General features: G+C 44.8%; 2 protein-coding genes across 2 annotated transcripts; one reads left to right on the top strand and one right to left on the bottom strand.

Annotated features, from left to right (window-relative positions):
- The first annotated feature begins 340 nt into the window (after positions 1–340).
- CHURC1 (churchill domain containing 1) lies at positions 341–7157 on the top strand. Its single transcript, XM_083468675.1, has 4 exons — positions 341–507; positions 1897–2032; positions 3350–3420; positions 5899–7157. The coding sequence occupies exons 1-4, from the start codon at positions 469–471 to the stop codon at positions 5989–5991; spliced, it is 339 nt and encodes a 112-aa protein (XP_083324801.1). The 5' UTR covers positions 341–468; the 3' UTR covers positions 5992–7157.
- An 857-nt stretch (positions 7158–8014) lies between these two features.
- GPX2 (glutathione peroxidase 2) lies at positions 8015–13729 on the bottom strand. Its single transcript, XM_083468745.1, has 2 exons — positions 13455–13729; positions 8015–10899 (listed from the first exon to the last, which is right to left on the bottom strand). Exons 1-2 carry the CDS (start codon positions 13674–13676, stop codon positions 10549–10551), a joined length of 573 nt encoding a protein of 190 aa, XP_083324871.1. The 5' UTR covers positions 13677–13729; the 3' UTR covers positions 8015–10548.
- Positions 13730–18209: the final 4480 nt, after the last annotated feature.

Raw genomic sequence — 18209 nt, 5'->3', positions numbered from 1 at the left:
AGGTTAAGAACAGTTTCAGGTTAAGTACGGACCTCCAGAACGAATTAAGTACTTAACCTGAGGTACCACTGTATATATTTTTCTCGAGTTAGGAGCGTAGTAAAGAAAACATAGTTCGCAAAAAGGCTGAGCGGCGCATGGGAAAATCTATCTATCTATCTATCTATCTATCTATCTATCTATCTATCTATCTATCTATCTATATCAGGGTCTGCTGTTAAGACGCCACCTTCGCACCGCCGCTAGGCACCGCAGAACGTTCCGCGCCCGAAAGATGACCTCATCTCCTCCTCAGCTCCGCGTACCTGCAAACCCCGCCTCCCCGCCCACAGCCCAGACTCCCCCTTCCAAGGCAGAAAGGAACGCTCGGAGTCGGGTCGAGGAAGTCTCGTTTGTTTCCTTCTTGTCTCTCGCGTGGAGTGTGACGTCAGGGGACGCGCAGAACCAGGAAGCGGCTGCAGAGGCGACATGTGCGGGGGCTGCGTGAAGACCGAGTACCCGTCGCGGGTAAGGGGCGGGCGGAGGCAGGGGCGGGCAGCAGGCGCCTCTCCTTAATGGCGCCTCTCTCCGCAGGTTCACGAGAATGACCCGCCCCCAGCTTGCTCCAGATCAGCTTGGCACCCGCCACTCTATAGGCTGCCATGAAGCCATCGGGTGTCCCGTTTCTTCCTTTATTGGCTTAATCTTAGGCGGGCCTCGCCTCTGGGCCCGTCGGAAGTGCTGCTTCATTAGATCTGGGCAGCTACAGTCCGCTCTCGCACACGGGGGTTTAGCGGGGGCTTCCAGGTCAAAAGGTGTGACTTGCAGCCGACAGTCCTAACCTCTACCCACTTCTTACAAAGTAATGCCCGTTCCCCGCCCCCTTCCTCGGTGCTACACTGTTCCCACCCAGTGTCTTCACCTTGGTAATGATTTGTTCGCTTTTAATTGGGACATCCGATGCCCCAGGCAGCTGCAGGAAGTCAGATTCAGAATAGGTGGGTGGATTTGCGTTGAGAACGACTAATCATATTTGTGCAGAATACTGAATGACGGTATTTTGGGTGGTGGCTGCACCCCAGTTTCCTGCAGGAAGGGTACAACCCTAGGTTAGCCTATCCAGCCGTGTGCCATCACTCCAGCCACAGGGCCAGTGGTCAGGGTTGATGGAAATTGTAGTCCAAAATGTCTGGAGAGTGCCAGTTTGAGAGAGCCTGGTTTAGAACTTTTGAAATTCCAGAAAAGTCTCGCCGCTGAACTCAGTAAGTGTCTAGAGTTGCGGTTTACAGGTGACACAGTGGTTTTAGGTTAAGGTTACCAGATTTTTTTCAATGAATCCGGGGACACTTTTCAACTTCCTACTAAATAGATGGATTTTGTCAGGGGAGTGATCTGTAAATCCGGGGACATCTGGTAACCTTATTTTAGGTTATAGTCTATGAATATATTTACATATATTATGTTAGGATAATTGAGAATATGTTTGTAAAGTAATTCAGTATTACTAGCCCCATATGGTCTATGTGGATGGCTGGAGGGAAACAGACAGGCATTGGCACTGAAAGACAGTGGCTTGCCTGAGACCACTAAATGTTTGTGGTTAGCCTAAAACTAGACCTGGAGAGGCCCAGTCATGCTATTAACAACTTTTACATCCTCTGTTAGAGCAAAACTAGATTTTACATCTAGTATATAAATTGTGTCTGTTAAGTTTCCACCTTCATTGCTAATAACAATCATGGGATTTATGTATGGAAATCTGTGTAGCCCTGAATCAAATCACCCCATTGCTGAATTTTTAAAAAGAAAAAAGCATTTTGTTCTAGTTGCAGAACTCCCATGTATTGCATAATTTGAAAATTAAATGAAGCGTTTATTGGTTTCAAAATAATAATTTTGTTCTTCTGAATGCCTTAGGGTAACACCTGCTTGGAGAACGGGTCCTATTTGATGAACTACGTGGGTTGCATTGAATGTAAAAAAAAGGATTTCATGTTGATAACAAACAAAGTAGCAGAAGATGATGACGGAGAGGAAATTATCACTTATGATCGTAAGGAGGCTGAACTTTTACCAACAGTACAGACGTGCTCAGAGCTTAAGAGGCTCATTCCCAGAAGCCTGTGTGTTGAAAGCTGAATATGTTCAGAAGAAGCACTTTTTATGATGGTTACATTTTCAAATAGGTGGTAGTGATCCACTGTGACATGGTGCTCTGCAGGATACTTTTTGCAGCTGATGGAGGTAGTCATTTTCAGTTGTAAGCCTGAGTACGTGACCAGATTCTCTCGGAATTGTGGCTGCTACTGAAAGAAAACCTATATTCCCATTTCTTTCCATCTGGCTCTTGGGAAAATCTGTCTCTTGCAGTGCCATTCTGGCTATCAGCCCTCCTCTTATTTACTTCCTATAGCTTCCAAGAATGGTTTCTATCCCCATCTCTTTCACTATGCTTGAAAGCTGCTTATTTATTTTATTTTTTTATTGAATTTATATACTGCCCTATTCTCACATGTCTTAGGATGATTCACAGAATAAAAATCAAAATATAAAACCACAAAATACATAATCAAAATAAAAACAACAACAATCCAATAACTCCCCCCCCCCTCAGTGAAATTGCTTGGAAATGTAATGCATGCAACTTTGGGTGATGATTGAATGAATGAACCAGTATTTCTCTTGTGTTACCTGGCTAGTGCCACTCTTTAGAAACCAAATCAGCCATCTTCAAGTCATGTAGAGATGTAAAATTTTCTAAATAATTTGTCATAAAATTGTGATGGCAGTGAAAGATTTAAGTTACGATTAGATTAATTACCTAAATGCAGAGGCTGTAAAAAGCAGCCGTGTTCAGCAGCTGTGGCAGTGAAAAGAAACGTGTTCTTTTGGAACATCATTCTAAGATTGGATGTATCTTCCTGGATTTTGCCACTTGACTATTCAAACCATTTTAAATGAGCAACCAAGTGTCAAACTGCGCTGCTTTCCCCTCCAACTTCTCGGTACACCTCTGTTGTTCCTACTCCCCTTTTTCGTAGCTTCTGCTGCTACAATGGCTGCTTCTAGCTGGATGGGCGTTGTTATAGTAGCTACATATGTGCAGCTTCTCTCCTGTCAGTTTGGACAGTGGTAGTGATAGAAAAAGCAAAGTGAACATAGTATGAGAAAGCATAAATAATGGATGTGCACCCCCACATGCTTATGTGTGTGGCAGGCCTAACAAATGTCTTCCTTTGGATTCCTGTCTAACTGGGTGAATATCTTTTTGAAACAAGGGGTTGATTCAGAGCATGAGCATAATTGGGGCCTAAGTGGTCCTGCTATCCAGGCTAATGATGTTTTCTAAATCTATTGGTTTTCCTTTCAGATGTATGTAAGAACTGTCACCATGTGATAGCCAGGCACGAATATACTTTCAGTGTAGTGGACGATTACCAGGTAAAACGCTTGCGACATTCATTAGTCTCCTGAAACTTGTTTGCTTGTTTTTGTGTTAAGCTTCTATGTCACTAAGATGCAAGAAGTATTGGGATCCAAGGTTGCAGTCCTGTGCATACATATCTGGGAGTATGCCTCATTGAACATACCAGGATGTATTTTGAATACATAAGCACAGAATTGTGTTGTGTATAGTTGTAATATAAAATTTCCAACTCTTTGGTTGGGGGGGGGGGGAATCTAAAGACCATGTGTGATTTGCCTGATATGCTTCTGGGTTGTACTAGCTGCAGAATATGTTGCAGCTGCTACACTGCTTATAGGTATTCATTCTCTCTGTGTGGGTTTTAACAGTCTTTCATTTGAGAAATATGTCAAGGCACTATGAGGTCCATATCAAATGACAGACTATCCAATAGATACTACCAAACTTCTTTGTCAGTTATGTTTTGCATGGGGGGGGGTGTTGCTTTGCTGATAGCCTCTAATATAAAGATAACTCTTAATGTTTTGCATCAGTGATGATAAGTGCTATTGCTGTCGCTGTCAACTGTATTTTTTCCTTTTTGTCTTTTGTTTGCTTATGTAAACAATGTGTTTTCAAAATGTGTGCCGATGGCAGATGGCATAATTGCTTACATTCTGCATGATGTGCATAGCGGTATTTAGCATCTAATACAGACTTGCTTTTTAGAATCTCTGCTTTCGTTATATATGCAGACATGCAAGTTTCTAGCCCTCAACCAGTTGAAAGAAGAGCAAAGGGGGTAAAGTAGAAGGTTTTTTTCCTGTGCTGGCCCAGGCCCACTCTGCACCCACTCACCCACACTGAAAGCCAGGCTTTAGAAGAGTTGGTTAGCTTCTGAGCTGTATGTTCCTGAGTGCAACTACCCAGACTGAACACAATGTTGTATCTCTGTCTCCCTCTGCTGGGTGGATATTGGATCTTTGTTAACATTCTCTCAGATAATTCATTAGTCCTTATGACTCATGCACAATTGGTAGTGCTTATTAAATTTTCAACTAGATGGTTACACAACCCAGTACTACTCCTGGGTCGCCACCCGTACATGCTGCTCTCAGTGACAGCCACCACAGTTTCCATTATAATAAAATCCTCTCACATAGGCATATTTCTCTCTTTTTCTTAAATGCAGTCACAAAAAGTAGATGATAAAAAGATATGATCAGAAGTGGCAAGGGTGGGCATAGTGGGGAGGATGCAAATTAAAAAGCACTGGTTGTAAAGAGTCTTGGAAGATCTGGTGGGGACCCATAAGGAGCTTCCACTGTGGCTCCTTGCTTTAAGTGAAAAGTCTTGTGTTCAGTTTCTGTAGTTATTCTGCATTGCCATGTCTGTGTGCTCTCCATGGTTAAAACACAAATTATAGAACTGTGGGTCAAGAACTGTTGAATTCTGCACTCTAGTTCTTGCAACAGTTAAGCAAATATGCATATACCGTATTTTTCGCTCTAAAAGACGCACCAGACCATAAAATGCACCTAGATTTTGGAGGAGGAAAACAAGAAAAAAAATATTCTGAATCCCAGAAGCCAGAACAACAAGAGGGATATGGCTTCTGGGATAGCCTCTGGCTGTTCTGGCTTCTGGGATAGCCATGTGCAGCCTCTCCTGGGCAGCAGGATGAAGGCTCCCCCTGCCCAGAAGAGGCTGCGCGCGGCTAAGGCAGAAGCCAGGAGAGGCGCTTTGCTGAAGGGGCGCTGCGTAGCTCTCCCTCTCTGTGCAGTGCCCCTTCAACGAAGCTGGAGGAGGAACAGAAGGAGCCCCTTCTGTTTCTCCTCCGGCTTCACAGGACAGGCGTGTCGCTGAAGGGACACTTCACAGTTCTCCCTCTCTGCGCAGCATCCTTCGCTCCATAAGACGCGCTCACATTTCCCCTTTTTAGGAGGAAAAAAGTGTGTCTTATAGAGCAAAAAATACGGTACTTGCTTTTTTGTATACTTGGCTCGCTGGTATAATTCTGAGAAGGGACAGGGAAATATAGAAGCCTGCTTTTTTGTCTACTCTTCCCCTATTCTGACATTGCCTGCAAATTTTAAAGATTGTATTTGTGACCATAAGGAGAAGAAAACAGGTTTTAAAAAAATGAGATCTGAAGTTTTTCTGATGCTAAAGTCTACACCCAGTACTTCATTTCATTTTAATAGTGTCGCACCGGTTCTAAGCAGCTGGAATTGTACAGGTATGTCTTCACAACAAAAAAGAAAAAGATGTATTGGCTCATGTAGAAGCAAGTTCTAACAAACATGGCTTCAGTATGATGTGACACAGGCAAACTGCACATTAAAGGTCTTGGTTTGTAAAACAGCAGCCTTCTTTGATGACCTGGAGACTTTCCATTGTAGTTTTCAACTAGGTAGATGCTAGAGTAGCCTTATGGGGCCTGGCCCGTGTTATGGGCAGCAAGTGTTTTCTCTCACCCTCCCAACGTAAGTATGTTTTGTCTCTTGTTCTAGGAATACACCATGCTGTGCATGCTCTGTGGCAGGGCAGAAGATTCTATCAGTGTCTTGCCAGACGATCCTCATCTGATGACTCCATTGTTCTGAGCCTCTTGTTTTTAGCCGATTGTATCATGTTAATTTTGTAACAGCAAGTTATGAAACATGGATTTTTTTGGGGGGGATCCTGTTCAGTCCATGTAGAGTCAAGTGATATAACCCTCCTCCATGTTTTTAGGTTACAAGCTGCTTACATCCTCTCCACAATAGGTACATACTGCTTCCTAAACTTGTAGGTGATAAAGAAGCCCATTTCCTCTGTGCTGGCTCTGTGCTAGGGCCTAATTTTTAGGACCCATTGTCAGCTGGCTTTGGTAGGAGAAACAAAAATAATAATTCTGAGAGGGGTTGTTCTGCAGTTGGCTTCATGCAGAAATGATAACATCATCTGAGAAATAATAGAAATTAATCCTCAGCAGGAAAGAAAGTTGCTGGGTAAGAACTGCCCAGATTATTTCTTTTTCAGTGTCAGGAAAAGTCTTTATCAGTGTTATATATTTAGTGAATTGGCTCAAGTATGGGAGGTGTTGGGGTCCTTTGGCCTTTCTGATGTTGCTGTACTACAACTCCCATTATCTCTGGCCATTGGCCATGCTAGATGGGGCTGATGGGAGTTGTAGCTCAGCAACATCTGGCGGACCAAAGGTTCCCCACACTTAACACCTGAAGCGTGTTAGTGTTTTAGTTTAACAATTACAGTTCTGTCCTAAGTCAGTAGCAGCCTGTGGTCCTTGTCTAGTTCTACCTGGCTTTGGTTGGGTTGTGAAATTAGGCGGGGAGTGGGGAGGATCTGGTGTGAGGCTGAGTAAAATGTGAAGTTGCCCTTCAGGAACAAAGCCAAGTGCTGTAACTTTTCAGCCACTGCTTCTGTTAACTCTTGAGTATCAGCCTCTGGATCGCCCATTTTGGAAGTGTAATGTACTGGACAGTTGTTTTGTTCGCTATGCGTTTTGACATCGAAGATACCAAAACCAAATTTTGCATGGTGGTTTCTGAGATCAAGGAGCAGGTTTTTGTCTATGTTTGAAAACTGTTGGATGCCAGTTTGAATCACGGTAGTGGACTGAGCCTTTCAAAACTCTGCTGATTTTAACCACTGATTTCAAAGCAAGCAACTCTGGAGACAAAGGCTGCTAGCGCTTGATGAGATGGGTCTTTGGTGTGATCCAGCAAGACAGTTCTTGTATTTGGAATTAAAGCTTTCTTTAAACCCATGGTGTTGGAATTATTTCTTTCCTAAATGGCTAACCGGACCCACTAGAAAATCGCAAGGGTGCACTGAGAAGCTTCATGGCGAAAATAAAGCATATTTTAGCCATCTTGTTGGACAGCATAGTAGGTGCAATACAGCTTATGCTTCTGTCCTATTGAAATAAATGAGGCAAATGAGCCTGGGCTGCACCCATTGCGTGGGATTGAACCTTGTGCTATTAGGATTATCGCATCAGCACAAGCATTTTTTGCTTGACAGATCAAACAATCCCCTCTCTTCTTTTCCTGTGTACTGTTCTGGTGGTTCTCCCAACCTCACAGTGCTGATTTTGGGGAAGGGAAGTGTAGAAGCCTTGTTGTACTAGCAGGACTTCTTGTGCTGGCTCCTGCACGTGGAGCTTTTTTAAAAATCTGCCCCATTTTTTAATAAAGTGTTACACTAGCCAGCACTTCCTTTAGCAGAATCGCACATTGCTCTCCATGCTCTGAAGGAAACCCTCTGTTCTTGCCACTTAGTGTTTGTTTCTTGGACCTGTATTGATTTTAATTCCTGGAAGGCCTGACTAAATGGAGTCTGTAATGAGCTTCATAGATTTATTTATATTTTAGACTAAAAGGGGGGAGGGGTTTAACAGGACCTGACTCATTAGATGTCTGTGTTTCTTTCCTCTTGCACTTTAAGCACTTCAGGGGAAAGTCTTTGTATTGCAGCCAGTCAAAAATGTGGTAGCGGCGGGCCCCAGTCTCCTCATTCCTGCTGAAGGACTTGCCATGAAATACGGTGCTGTAAATACAGTAAACAGGCCTTGATATTCTGAAGTGCCCGAAGAAAACTACAGCAGCCACCTCATTCATAATGACCCTGCAAAGAACAGGGGCTGTGTTGATGTGCAAAACGCCCATCCTTTCTTTGTGGTCCACAGCATGCTTTTATTATTGCTTTTTATGGTTCTACAATACCTGAAGAGCGTAGACTCTCCCAGGGTCATACAGGTGGACAGCGGCAGGACATGGTGAGCATTGAATCTCCCTCTTCATCCATCTGGCAATGTGACTCCCGTTAAGAGCAGGCCTTGCTTTGAATGGAAGTCACGTCGCATTGTACAGCTGACCCAGTTTGCAAAAGCTGGCCTTGTTCCATACAGCATATTAAGATACCTGCAGAAAGCTGTATCGTGATGGGGGACGGGGGGCATCTCTACTTTGTTCTATCATTCCTTCTGCTCTCTCTAGTCAAAACTTTGCTAATGCGTCTGTTCGTGAGGGTGAAAGGACAGCCGCTGGAGCTGCATTAGGCTCCCCATGATCTTTAAGAGGAGTATACTGAATAAGTGGGGCATGCATATAGAGGCTGGGATTGTAGTTTGTGATGTGGCAAGCCCAGGTGCAGGGAAGCAGGGCTTACAATTTAAAATGATCATAATGAATCTCAGCAATTAAATCTCCTGTGCAGCTCTGGCATACATCAGACTAGCCTCTCCTTAAGCAAAAGGCATTTTGTCAAGAGATACTCAGGTTTACCATTTCCTAACTCAGACGTCTCCTTTTGCACCTGCTTCGTGCCCTCTCAGATCACCTTGACAGTTTTTGGAGTCTTTCTGCACTCCACAATTCTGCTTTACCTGTGTGGCCAGCTCTCCCTGGCTGGTTGGACAGAGTGCCAGTGACGGGGAGTGCTGCAGTCTGCCACTGTCAGATGAAAGTGGGTGGTGGTGGAGGAGGAATGATAAACAGAACTGCAGACATTTCATCCGCCTGCAGAATTCATGAGACCAGGTCAGCTTTTCTGCAGTGGGTGCCAGGTGCATGCCCCTCAAACCCAAATCCTAGATTGGGACATTTTGCATTTTATTTGCCCTAGGTTAAACATAGAGTAAACTATGATATAAATGCTTTTATGAGATGGCAGGGGCTTCTGGATGTTTCTTGAGATGTGCATAAGAGTGTGGTAAAGGTTCCAATGAGTTGGATGTGAGCAGGAAAAGCATATAAAGAAAAATAGCAGCGACATAAATGGCTCACCTGAGTTCAGCTGGCAAGACAAAAGCAGAAGCAGGAGGTTTGGTACCGCTGAAAGTGATATAATCAGAAGTGGAGGTGGTAGATTCCATAAAATTAGAATCTTAATTGCCTGATTTTCCCCTGGATTAGGAAGAGCTTCTGCCACTTGCATTGAGTATCAGAACATAAGAAGAGCTTTCTGGATCAAGTCTAGCCTTCTCATCTCACAGTGCCAACCAGATGCTTATGGAAAGCCCGTAAGCAGGAGCTGAGCACTAGAGCACTCCCCTCTCCTGCGGTTTCCAGCAACTGGTATTATGATTTACTTTGCTTAATAGCAAAGCCCAATTTATTTGTGCTGCACTAGCAATATGTGTTAACAAAGCTGGGCATTTTAATAGTTCCTGCATGGAGCTGGGGCAGCATGTAATTTTTTTTAACTAGGTATAGTCCCAATATCTTAAGACAAAGGGGCCTGATAGAATACTGCAAGTCATATTTGTTAAGTCTATACTTTCACGGGGGGGATGAATTTTAGCAGGGAATGCTTTTACCTAGCAGAGTTTAGGGTCATTTTTCAAGCCTCGTTGAATGGTTGGAGCCTTTGGGGGATGTGGAAGGACAGAAATATTAAGCTAATAAATGGCCCCCGGTGATTCTGCCTGGTCTTGTACACATACTGCTTTGTTTAATGCCACGATTTATGGGAAATGGGAATAAAAAGGACATCGAAGGCCAGAAATGGGAAACAGACGAGGTTTTTGGCTTTTTCAGCCTAGGAAGCAAAAGCAACCATTTTAAAGGTGTGTGATAAGAAAACAAGGGGGGATTCATCAACTCATTTATTGGACTCATGAAACAAGGAGTGCCCAGCAAGCAAGGGCCAGGGGATCAGCACCTTTACACCTTTCGGGCCCCCTCCGTTGAGCTTTAGGAGGGCACCGTCACTCAGTAAAAGTCTGATGTTGGCTCTGTCAGGAGCTAGGAGGAAGCACCTGATACACTCAGAAAGAAGGTGAGGGAGTTGGGGCGTGGGGGTGTTTCTATGGGTGGACAGGGAGGAGACACCCATGATCACAGCGCAGTGAACGTCAAGCCATTCTTATGACCCGCCTTGCTCCATCAAGACACTTAGAATAATCCAGTGGTGGCTGGTGCCCATTGGGGCCAAATGCAGTAAGTGGGGCCAGGGCCAATGACAGACAGCCCACTAACTCTAGTTTGCCTCCTTCCTTCTGAGTTCTACAAGAGCAAAACGGAGAAGGAAGAGGAGGAAGCTGACGGGCCGTGCCACCTCCCAGGGCATTTGTAAGAAATAAGGTGTGGGCAGGCAGAGGTTGCCCTAATGGACCAGTCTCCACTGGAATAATCTTGGGGATGCTTGTTCTCCTCTTATTTGGCAAGCTTCAGGAGGCGCTGGATGTCGGGCTCAATGTTGGTGGTGAGGAATCGGGGGCTGTAGCGCTTGAAAGGCTCGCCTTCAGGCCCCACCAGGAACTTCTCAAAGTTCCAGGAGATGTCATGGCGGTGCACCGGGCTCCAAATGATGAACTTCGGTTCCATCATGAAACAGGAAGGGTTGTCATCTGGGTAAGGAAGTTTGTCCTTCAAGTAGGCAAAGACGGAGTGGGTGTTCTTGCCGTTCACCTCGCATTTCTGGCAAAGGGTAAAGTTGGGTTCGAATCCGGACCCAGGCCGCACATACTTCAGGCTGTTGAGGATCTCTTCATTTGTGCAGTTCTCCTGATGGAGAGAAGCGGGAAGCACAATGAGCATTGGGACACCCTGTACAGGTCAAGCTCAGTCTATCCAGCAGAGCACTTTGGATGCAATCTTGCTTTGGTTCCTGCTATGCTCAAATGCATGGCTGGTTTGACTTATGTGAAAGTGTCTTCCTTGCAAGGGCTGAAGCTCATACAAGAGGATATTGCACAACATTCTGGGGCTGGCTCCCTAGAACAGAGGTGAGAAACAAGGACTCTCATTGCTTTCAAGGCAAGAGTTTCATATATGTGTTTATAAGCAATAATTGGTTTAGAATCATCTTCATTTTGACCAGTGAGATGATTTTCCTGTTCTTTTAGCATATTGCAATATCCCCCTCCCACAGATGCTGCTAGACTCTAGAAGTCTTTCTGGAATTGTAGAATACTGACTCTAAAGTTGGCTGGATTCTGTCAAGTGCTACGTGCAGTGAACCTTTGTTTTTTATTTTTAAAAGTCTTATGAACACATCTTTTGTTTTCAGACCTTCTTATATGGATCCTGTCTGGGGTGGTGAGGAGTGTGGGTTGCATGTGTGAGAGAGGAGTGGGTTACCCGTCTGCAGCATGAGGCCACCAGATGATTGGCCAAGAGTGACTGTGGCTCTCGGGGGGGGGGGGGGAATAACTTGTTATCTCTATTCTAGGGTGTTAGGTTTCCACAACTGGAAATAAGTGTGGTGTATTTGTGGTTCAGTGCCAGGAATATTTTCTCCTTGGGTAGGCTGGCCAATGGCATTTGTTTTATATTCAGGTCCTTTGTGTTCAGTGTTTGGCACCGAGGAAGGAGCTGCCTGCTGGAGACAACACAGAGACAGTTTGAGAGTGTGGATTGGCAATGACCTTGGGTCTTTCTGAGTTCTGTCATTCTAATCAGGGCTACCTATTTTAGGTTTGTCTGCTGCTTTGCAATTTATAGAGCAATCCTGTGCCTGTTTACTCAGCAAGAACTCCTTGTTCAGGGGGATTTACACTCAAGTAGCAGCAGCCTTGGCCAGACAAACAGTCCTGTTGCAAATTGCTCCCATGTCTGCAAACATCCTTACAAAATCCTCATAGCTGGCTCCTAGACTGATGAGAGCCACTTCTACCATCTCCTCTGCTGCCTGCAGTGAAAGGGACAAAGTCATGTGTTTAGTGTGCTAGCACAAAGCCCATGCATTATTGCTAGCAAAGCAAAGTTTATCCCAGAACAAACAAGTGGCGATGAGTAATTTCCTTCCTGGGCACCTGGCATGATGGGCAACAGAAATCTTCATATGGATTAAGGGCAAGCTCAGGAACTGATGCAAGTAGTGTCAGGATCACAAATGGTGACTGAATTAAACTCCTGACTGATCCCTAGTGAAAAAGTAGATGCCAAAATGAAGCAGCTCAAAAAAACTGAAAAGCTAAAGTAAAAATAAAAATCAGTGTATCTAAGTTGATAGCAGAAGAAAGTATAAGACAATATTTGGATGGTATACACCTTCTTGAATCAAGCATCTCCCCCCCCCTTTTTTAAAAGAAATTGGCCTCTAATATTTATAATGCAGAAAGATTAGAAATCTAAATATAACATAAGCAATTGTATGAGCTTTTGTTACTTTTTATTAGTTTTTATGATAGCATTTTTGTAATAGTAAGTTTAAACTGTTTTTAACACCATCCTGAGACTGTAGGGTGGGTGGAGTGTCATAAATGAAATAATAATAGGAATAGTAAAAACAATGTAACTGGCATAGATAGTAATGGCTTTCTCTGGAATCAAGGAGTGATCCAAAGTTTCCTCTGGCAGAGCTACACTTCCCCAAACCCTTAACAAACTACAGTTCCCAGGATTCTTTGGGAGAAGTCATGTGCTTTAAATGTATGATGTGTACACAGACATTCTCTTATAAATTTCTACATTTTTGCTCCAAATAGAGCCTTTGTGATGCCTTTAAAAGTGGCAATATTATAGGGTCGTAAATATGCTAAATTGCATCTTAACAGAAGAGCCAGAATAAGTGTCAATTTATAGCAATTGAATTGTTTCTGAGCAATGTATTTGAATTTTATTCACCTGGCACTTTGCTTCTCTCTTCTCCTGAGAATCCTGCAGGATTGAACAGTTATTCAGAAGTCACAGTCCAGGAGTCTTTCGGATAAGTAAAATTATCCCTCCTACACGATACACATGCAGCTTGACTCTCCTGTGTGGGAGCAAAGCCCCATTAAGTTAATAGGGGCTGCAATCCCTCACTTCTCAAACAAGTGCACATAGGATCCACAAAGGAATGATGATAGGGTATTGAAGAGAATGGGCTTACTTGACGGGGGAGCTGTAGCTCAGCGGAAGAGCGTCTGCTTTGCATGCAAAAGGTCCCAGGTTCAATCCCCGGCAGCTCCAGGTAGGGCTGGGAAACACGTGTCTAAAGATTTGGACTGCCGCCGTGCCACCAGTCAGTGTCAACAATACTGAGCCAGATGGTCTGACTTTGTATAAGGCTGAGAGATGGAGCCATCTTTTGCCAATAAAGGCTGGCCAAAGAGAGAATGAACCAGGTCACTTACCTGGTAGCCAAACTGGTTGCAAGGGAAACCCAGCACAACCAACCGTCGAGGGTATTTGCTCTGCAGCTGGTTCATCTGGGTGTAATCCCTCACCGTTGTGCCTCAGAGGGAGGCCACATTTTCTATCAAGACCACCCTCCCTCTGAAGTTGTTGAAATCCACCTTCTCCCCTTGGAGGTCTGTGGCGTTGAGATCGTAGAAAGATTTGGCTATGGGAGTCATGGCTGCAAGGATCACGGACAGCAGCAACAGGACAGCAGTGAGCCCCTTGCAGATACAGTGACTTGCTTAAAATGCTCCTCTGTGGGTTCATGCGATTGGCTGCACCCGGGTCCTGCTGGGATGGGCGGAAAGTGGAGCCATTGCCTGTTATCGATCCAGCTCTTTACTGATTTGGAACAAAAGGCGCAGGTCAGGCCACGGTGTGTTCCATTGCAAGCATGTAGCTGAGGAAGGATATCCAAGCCACGGTGATACTTAGGCCAGCTCTCAATAATTCATGCTGCTTAAGACAAAGGAGCTTGACTCGGAGAATGCCAGTGTGATCCTCAGGAGTAAGTCCCACTGTGCTCAGTAGAACTTACTCCCTCGGAAACGTGCTTAGCATTGCAGCCTAAACTCACCCCCCCCCCATTTACTATCCCTAGTACTTCAAGACTCCCATAAAAGTGCCTGGCTTAAAACCGTCTATCAAAAACTTCACTCTTGTGGCCTATCCCCACAACACCTACTCACTATGGGCCCTACTAAAGCAAACAGTCTAATTGGTCAATGTCTAAAAGATATCGAGCATCAGAACAACCTGGCCACTATAAGGAAATTCTGCCGTTGATATGTTCATTTTCCACCTCTCCATTTTGATTCTCTGGCTCCATATCTGCACAAACTTCTTATCCCAAAATACAGACGTCGTTTTACACTTATAAGACTGGATGTTTTGCCATCTGAAGTACTTGAGGGTCGATTCCAAAAGCTCCCGCCTGAGAAGTGTCTTTGCCCCTGTGGAGATGGTAGCACTGAAACAGCGGCACACGTCCTCCTGTCTTGTACTCTCTACAAAGACCTGAGGAATGAGATCATCACCCCACTCTTACTAACCATCCCAGGGTGCTCAACCACTGCCACAATGTCCTTTCTTCTGTCAGATCAAAATGAGCAGATAACAGCAAAGGTTGCTAGGTTCATGGCACGGGCAATCAGAATAAGGGCCACTAACTGACGGCTGAGTCAGGACTTTAAATTGTGCTCTTATATCAAACTTCCTTTTCTGCAAATACTGTAATGTTTTATTGTTGCTATGGCCATTGGCTAATATGAATAAAGTTTTATCTTGCCTTTCAGGCACTCCTGTCTTCCGCTGCCTCCTGTAGAGGATTTCAGGTATACTAGAAAACAAATTGGGACGTGGGTGGCGCTGTGGGTTAAACCAGAGCCTAGGACTTGCCCCCATTGCTCAGTCCCTGCTCCTGCCAACCTAGCAGTTCAAAAGCATGTCAAAGTGCAAGTAGATAAATAGGTATCGCTCCGGCAGGAAGGTAAACTGTGTTTCTGTGCGCTGCTCTGGTTCGCCAGAAGCGGCTTAGTCATGCTGGCCACATGACCTGGAAGCTGTACGCTGGCTCCCTTGGCCAGTAAAGCGAGATGAGCGCCGCAACCCCAGAGTCGGCCACGACTGGACCTAATGGTCAGTGATCCCTTTGCCTTTACCTTAGAAAACAAACTGGGGCTGAGCAATATCTCGTTTTCAAATTGTGATATATCAGCAGCTAAACACAGTGATATTCTGAAATATCCCAAGGTCTGAAATTGGAGATCAGATGTGGGGATGAGGAAAGAGCATTCGTGGAGATCCGGAGGGTGGGGTGGATGCAGATCAGGCATGGGGATGAGGGGAAGAACAGCTGCAGAGATCGGATGGGTGGGGGGAGGAGAGGAAGCAGAGTCACCTCCATCCCCTGCATGGGTTGAGTGGGAGGGGATGGGGATGGGGGCATCAAGCTGCCACTGTGGCTGCTGCTGCTTTCCTGCTGACTGAGAAAAGCTGTTCCGCCTCAGTGGCAGGGGAAGGTAGTGCCATGGTGCCTTGAAGCGAGGGCAATCATCTACCCTGTTTTCCCTCAGCATGAGGGAAGGCAGCTCAAATCAGCAGCAATATCATGCTAGCAGCGATATGTTGCTGTGAATTGCCAGGTCAAAATCGTTATCATGGTGTGATTTCAAAACCAATGTAACTGATTTGTAAGAAAGACTGTACAACCTGAAAAAAGAGACAAGGCATGTACTTTTGTAAACCAAGAAAATCTTTAATAAAAATATTTTTTTAATTTTTAAAAAAATCAATTTTGGCCAATATACTGAAAAATCTCTCAGCGCTAAAACAGACCATAAAATTTGTGCTATTACCATGCAAAAAATGACAAAAAAATAGTTGGGGGGGGAGGCATGGGATGGGGCCGCGGACCCCCTGGGTGCATTCTGCAGACCCCCAGGGGTCCCTGGACCTCTAATTGAGAACCACTTGTTTAAAGAAATAAAACTCAACCAATCTTTTGGTAATAATAAGCTGCATCCAAACATAAGTATTATAAGACTTTGTTGGTGGAGGGAGCACCATGTGGAGTGTCTGAACAGGACTTGGCATCCCTCTTGGAAGCCATGTGTCATGTCTTCTTTTTCTTTCTGAACCACCTCTCTGAGGTGTACTATTGAGATAGTCCATTTGATACAGTCTGCTGAAGATGTCTATGAAAGGGCCCCAGATAACAGTCACATTTGTCAGCCTTCCTGCAGCTGATGATACAGTTAATCACCACTCTCTCCCTATTCAAACGCTAATGATGATGAAGAACCTGCGTTTTACAGATAGAACAAATACTAGGGGAGGAAGCAGCAGATTCTTTCTGAGCCTTTATGGCAAAAAGGAGCCATTGAGGTTGACAGCAAATTGATCTCCCGCAAGGCAACAGACCGGCAACTGGGCTAGTGAATTGACCCAACTCGGTAAGGACTACTAGCCTTTCCCTTGATGCTTATAATTACCACTCAGGATAACCATCTATCAAAAGTAAGAACTCTACATTTGAAAGGGTGTGCAAACTGCCCCTTTGGACATACTGAGGGCACACACAGTATATCATTCAGCTAAGCATAAAGGATTAAAAAAAAATTGTCAAGTAACTAGCTTTGCTAAATTGTTATGCGAGCAAAGAACATTTCCTCACATATATTCCTTATGCAATTTGTATTGCTACAGGATTGAATAGATGAGCTGGGCTGGGGGAGGTTTCCAATTCTTTGATTGTAAAGAGAGGCTAATTGGGTGCTTCAGACCTGGCAGAGAAGATACTGCTTAGCAGATCCCCAGAGTTAGTGAATTGCAGGCCAATGGCTCTTAATGGCTGTCTGCATTAATGGTTGGCAGAGATCAAAATGGGTTGCTCTTTTCCTTTCCTTTTCCAGCTTTCTCTATGTAAAAGGTAAAGGGACCCCTGACCGTTAAGTGTCAGGGGTGTCACTGTTGCTTACCTGATGGGGAGGGAACAAGACGTTTGGGGCCATGCAGTTGCACCGCTGGGAACATCAGGTTGGCTGGTGGTCAACCCATAGCTCTGGCCTCACCATTGTCCCACCCATCCAGCCCCATCCAGGTAAGCAGCAACATCGGTGTCAGAAGGGGCAGTTTCACCCACCACAAACACAGCTGGGGTACAGTGAACTTCAGTATTTGTTGGAGTGGTTTAACACTGTATCTCCACCTACGCTCAGCGTGTATATTTTCAATTAAGAACAAGTATTATTACAAAACAATGGCATGCCCCCAGTGCCCTCATCCCAAAATGAGACCCGGCCCAGTTAAGGACAACTCCCCTGAAATGTCTCATGGTTCAATGAAGTAGGGGTGTGCATAACAGTATTTATCATGTCTTGTGTCAACCTAGAATAGATGCAAACCTTTCCCATAATAGTTTTTTTATTGACTGCTGAGGTCTGTTCTGAGAATTATAGCAGTGTTTTGAAAGGAAAAAAGAAAAATTACTTCCACTGCTGCAATGCACGTCCCCTTTCCAAAAACAGCTTGATAATGAAAACCTCTAATGAGAATCCTGCTTCTCCAGCCACGAGGAGGAGCAGGCTGAATTATTAACAGCTGGATCAGATTCCCTGTAAGCTCAAGTAGAGGAAGCTGGGGCATGTAACCAAAGTACAGAGATCAGATATTTTTCTGTAGCAGAGGAGGGAAGGGATACAGGGCCACTCCACCAGCACAGCTCAGACACCAGCAACTCTTGGCTCCTTCCAGTAAAGTGTATCTATCCTAGCTGGCCCTTAGAAGAACGGGTACTTGAGCTTGCTTATTTCCTTTCCCCTCCTGATCAATTTTTATTTTGTGTTGTGCCTTTTAGGGTGTAAGCCCGAGGGCAGGGATTGTCTTGTTTTTATGGTTTTTATGGAGCCAGTGTGGTGTAGTGGTTAAGAGCGGTAGTCTTGTAATCTGGGGAACCGGGTTCGCGTCTCCGCTCCTCCACATGCAGCTGCTGGGTGACCTTGGGCCAGTCACACTTCTTTGAAGTCTCTCAGCCCCACTCACCTCACAGAGTGTTTGTTGTGGGGGAGGAAGGGAAAGGAGAATGTTAGCCGCTTTGAGACTCCTTAAGGGGAGTGAAAGGCGGGATATCAAATCCAAACTCTTCTTCTTCTTCTTCTGCAAGATGTGCTCTGGGAGGTTATTACTATTTTGCTGATGAGCAGAACAAT

The sequence above is a fragment of the Podarcis liolepis genome (genome assembly GCF_965112155.1).
Source record: "Podarcis liolepis genome assembly, chromosome: 1".
NCBI classification, from domain to species: domain Eukaryota; kingdom Metazoa; phylum Chordata; class Lepidosauria; order Squamata; family Lacertidae; genus Podarcis; species Podarcis liolepis.
This window is presented reverse-complemented; position numbering and strand designations above follow the sequence as displayed.

What these genes read in the sequence shown, in the direction of transcription:
- CHURC1 (XM_083468675.1), top strand. Translation starts at nt 469, where the DNA reads ATGTGCGGGGGCTGCGTGAAGACCGAGTACCCGTCGCGG. An exon ending in AGACCGAGTACCCGTCGCGG is followed by an intron (nt 508 to 1,896) that starts GTAAGGGGCGGG and finishes TGAATGCCTTAG; the next exon opens with GGTAACACCTGCTTGGAGAA. An exon ending in GGAAATTATCACTTATGATC is followed by an intron (nt 2,033 to 3,349) that starts GTAAGGAGGCTG and finishes TTTTCCTTTCAG; the next exon opens with ATGTATGTAAGAACTGTCAC.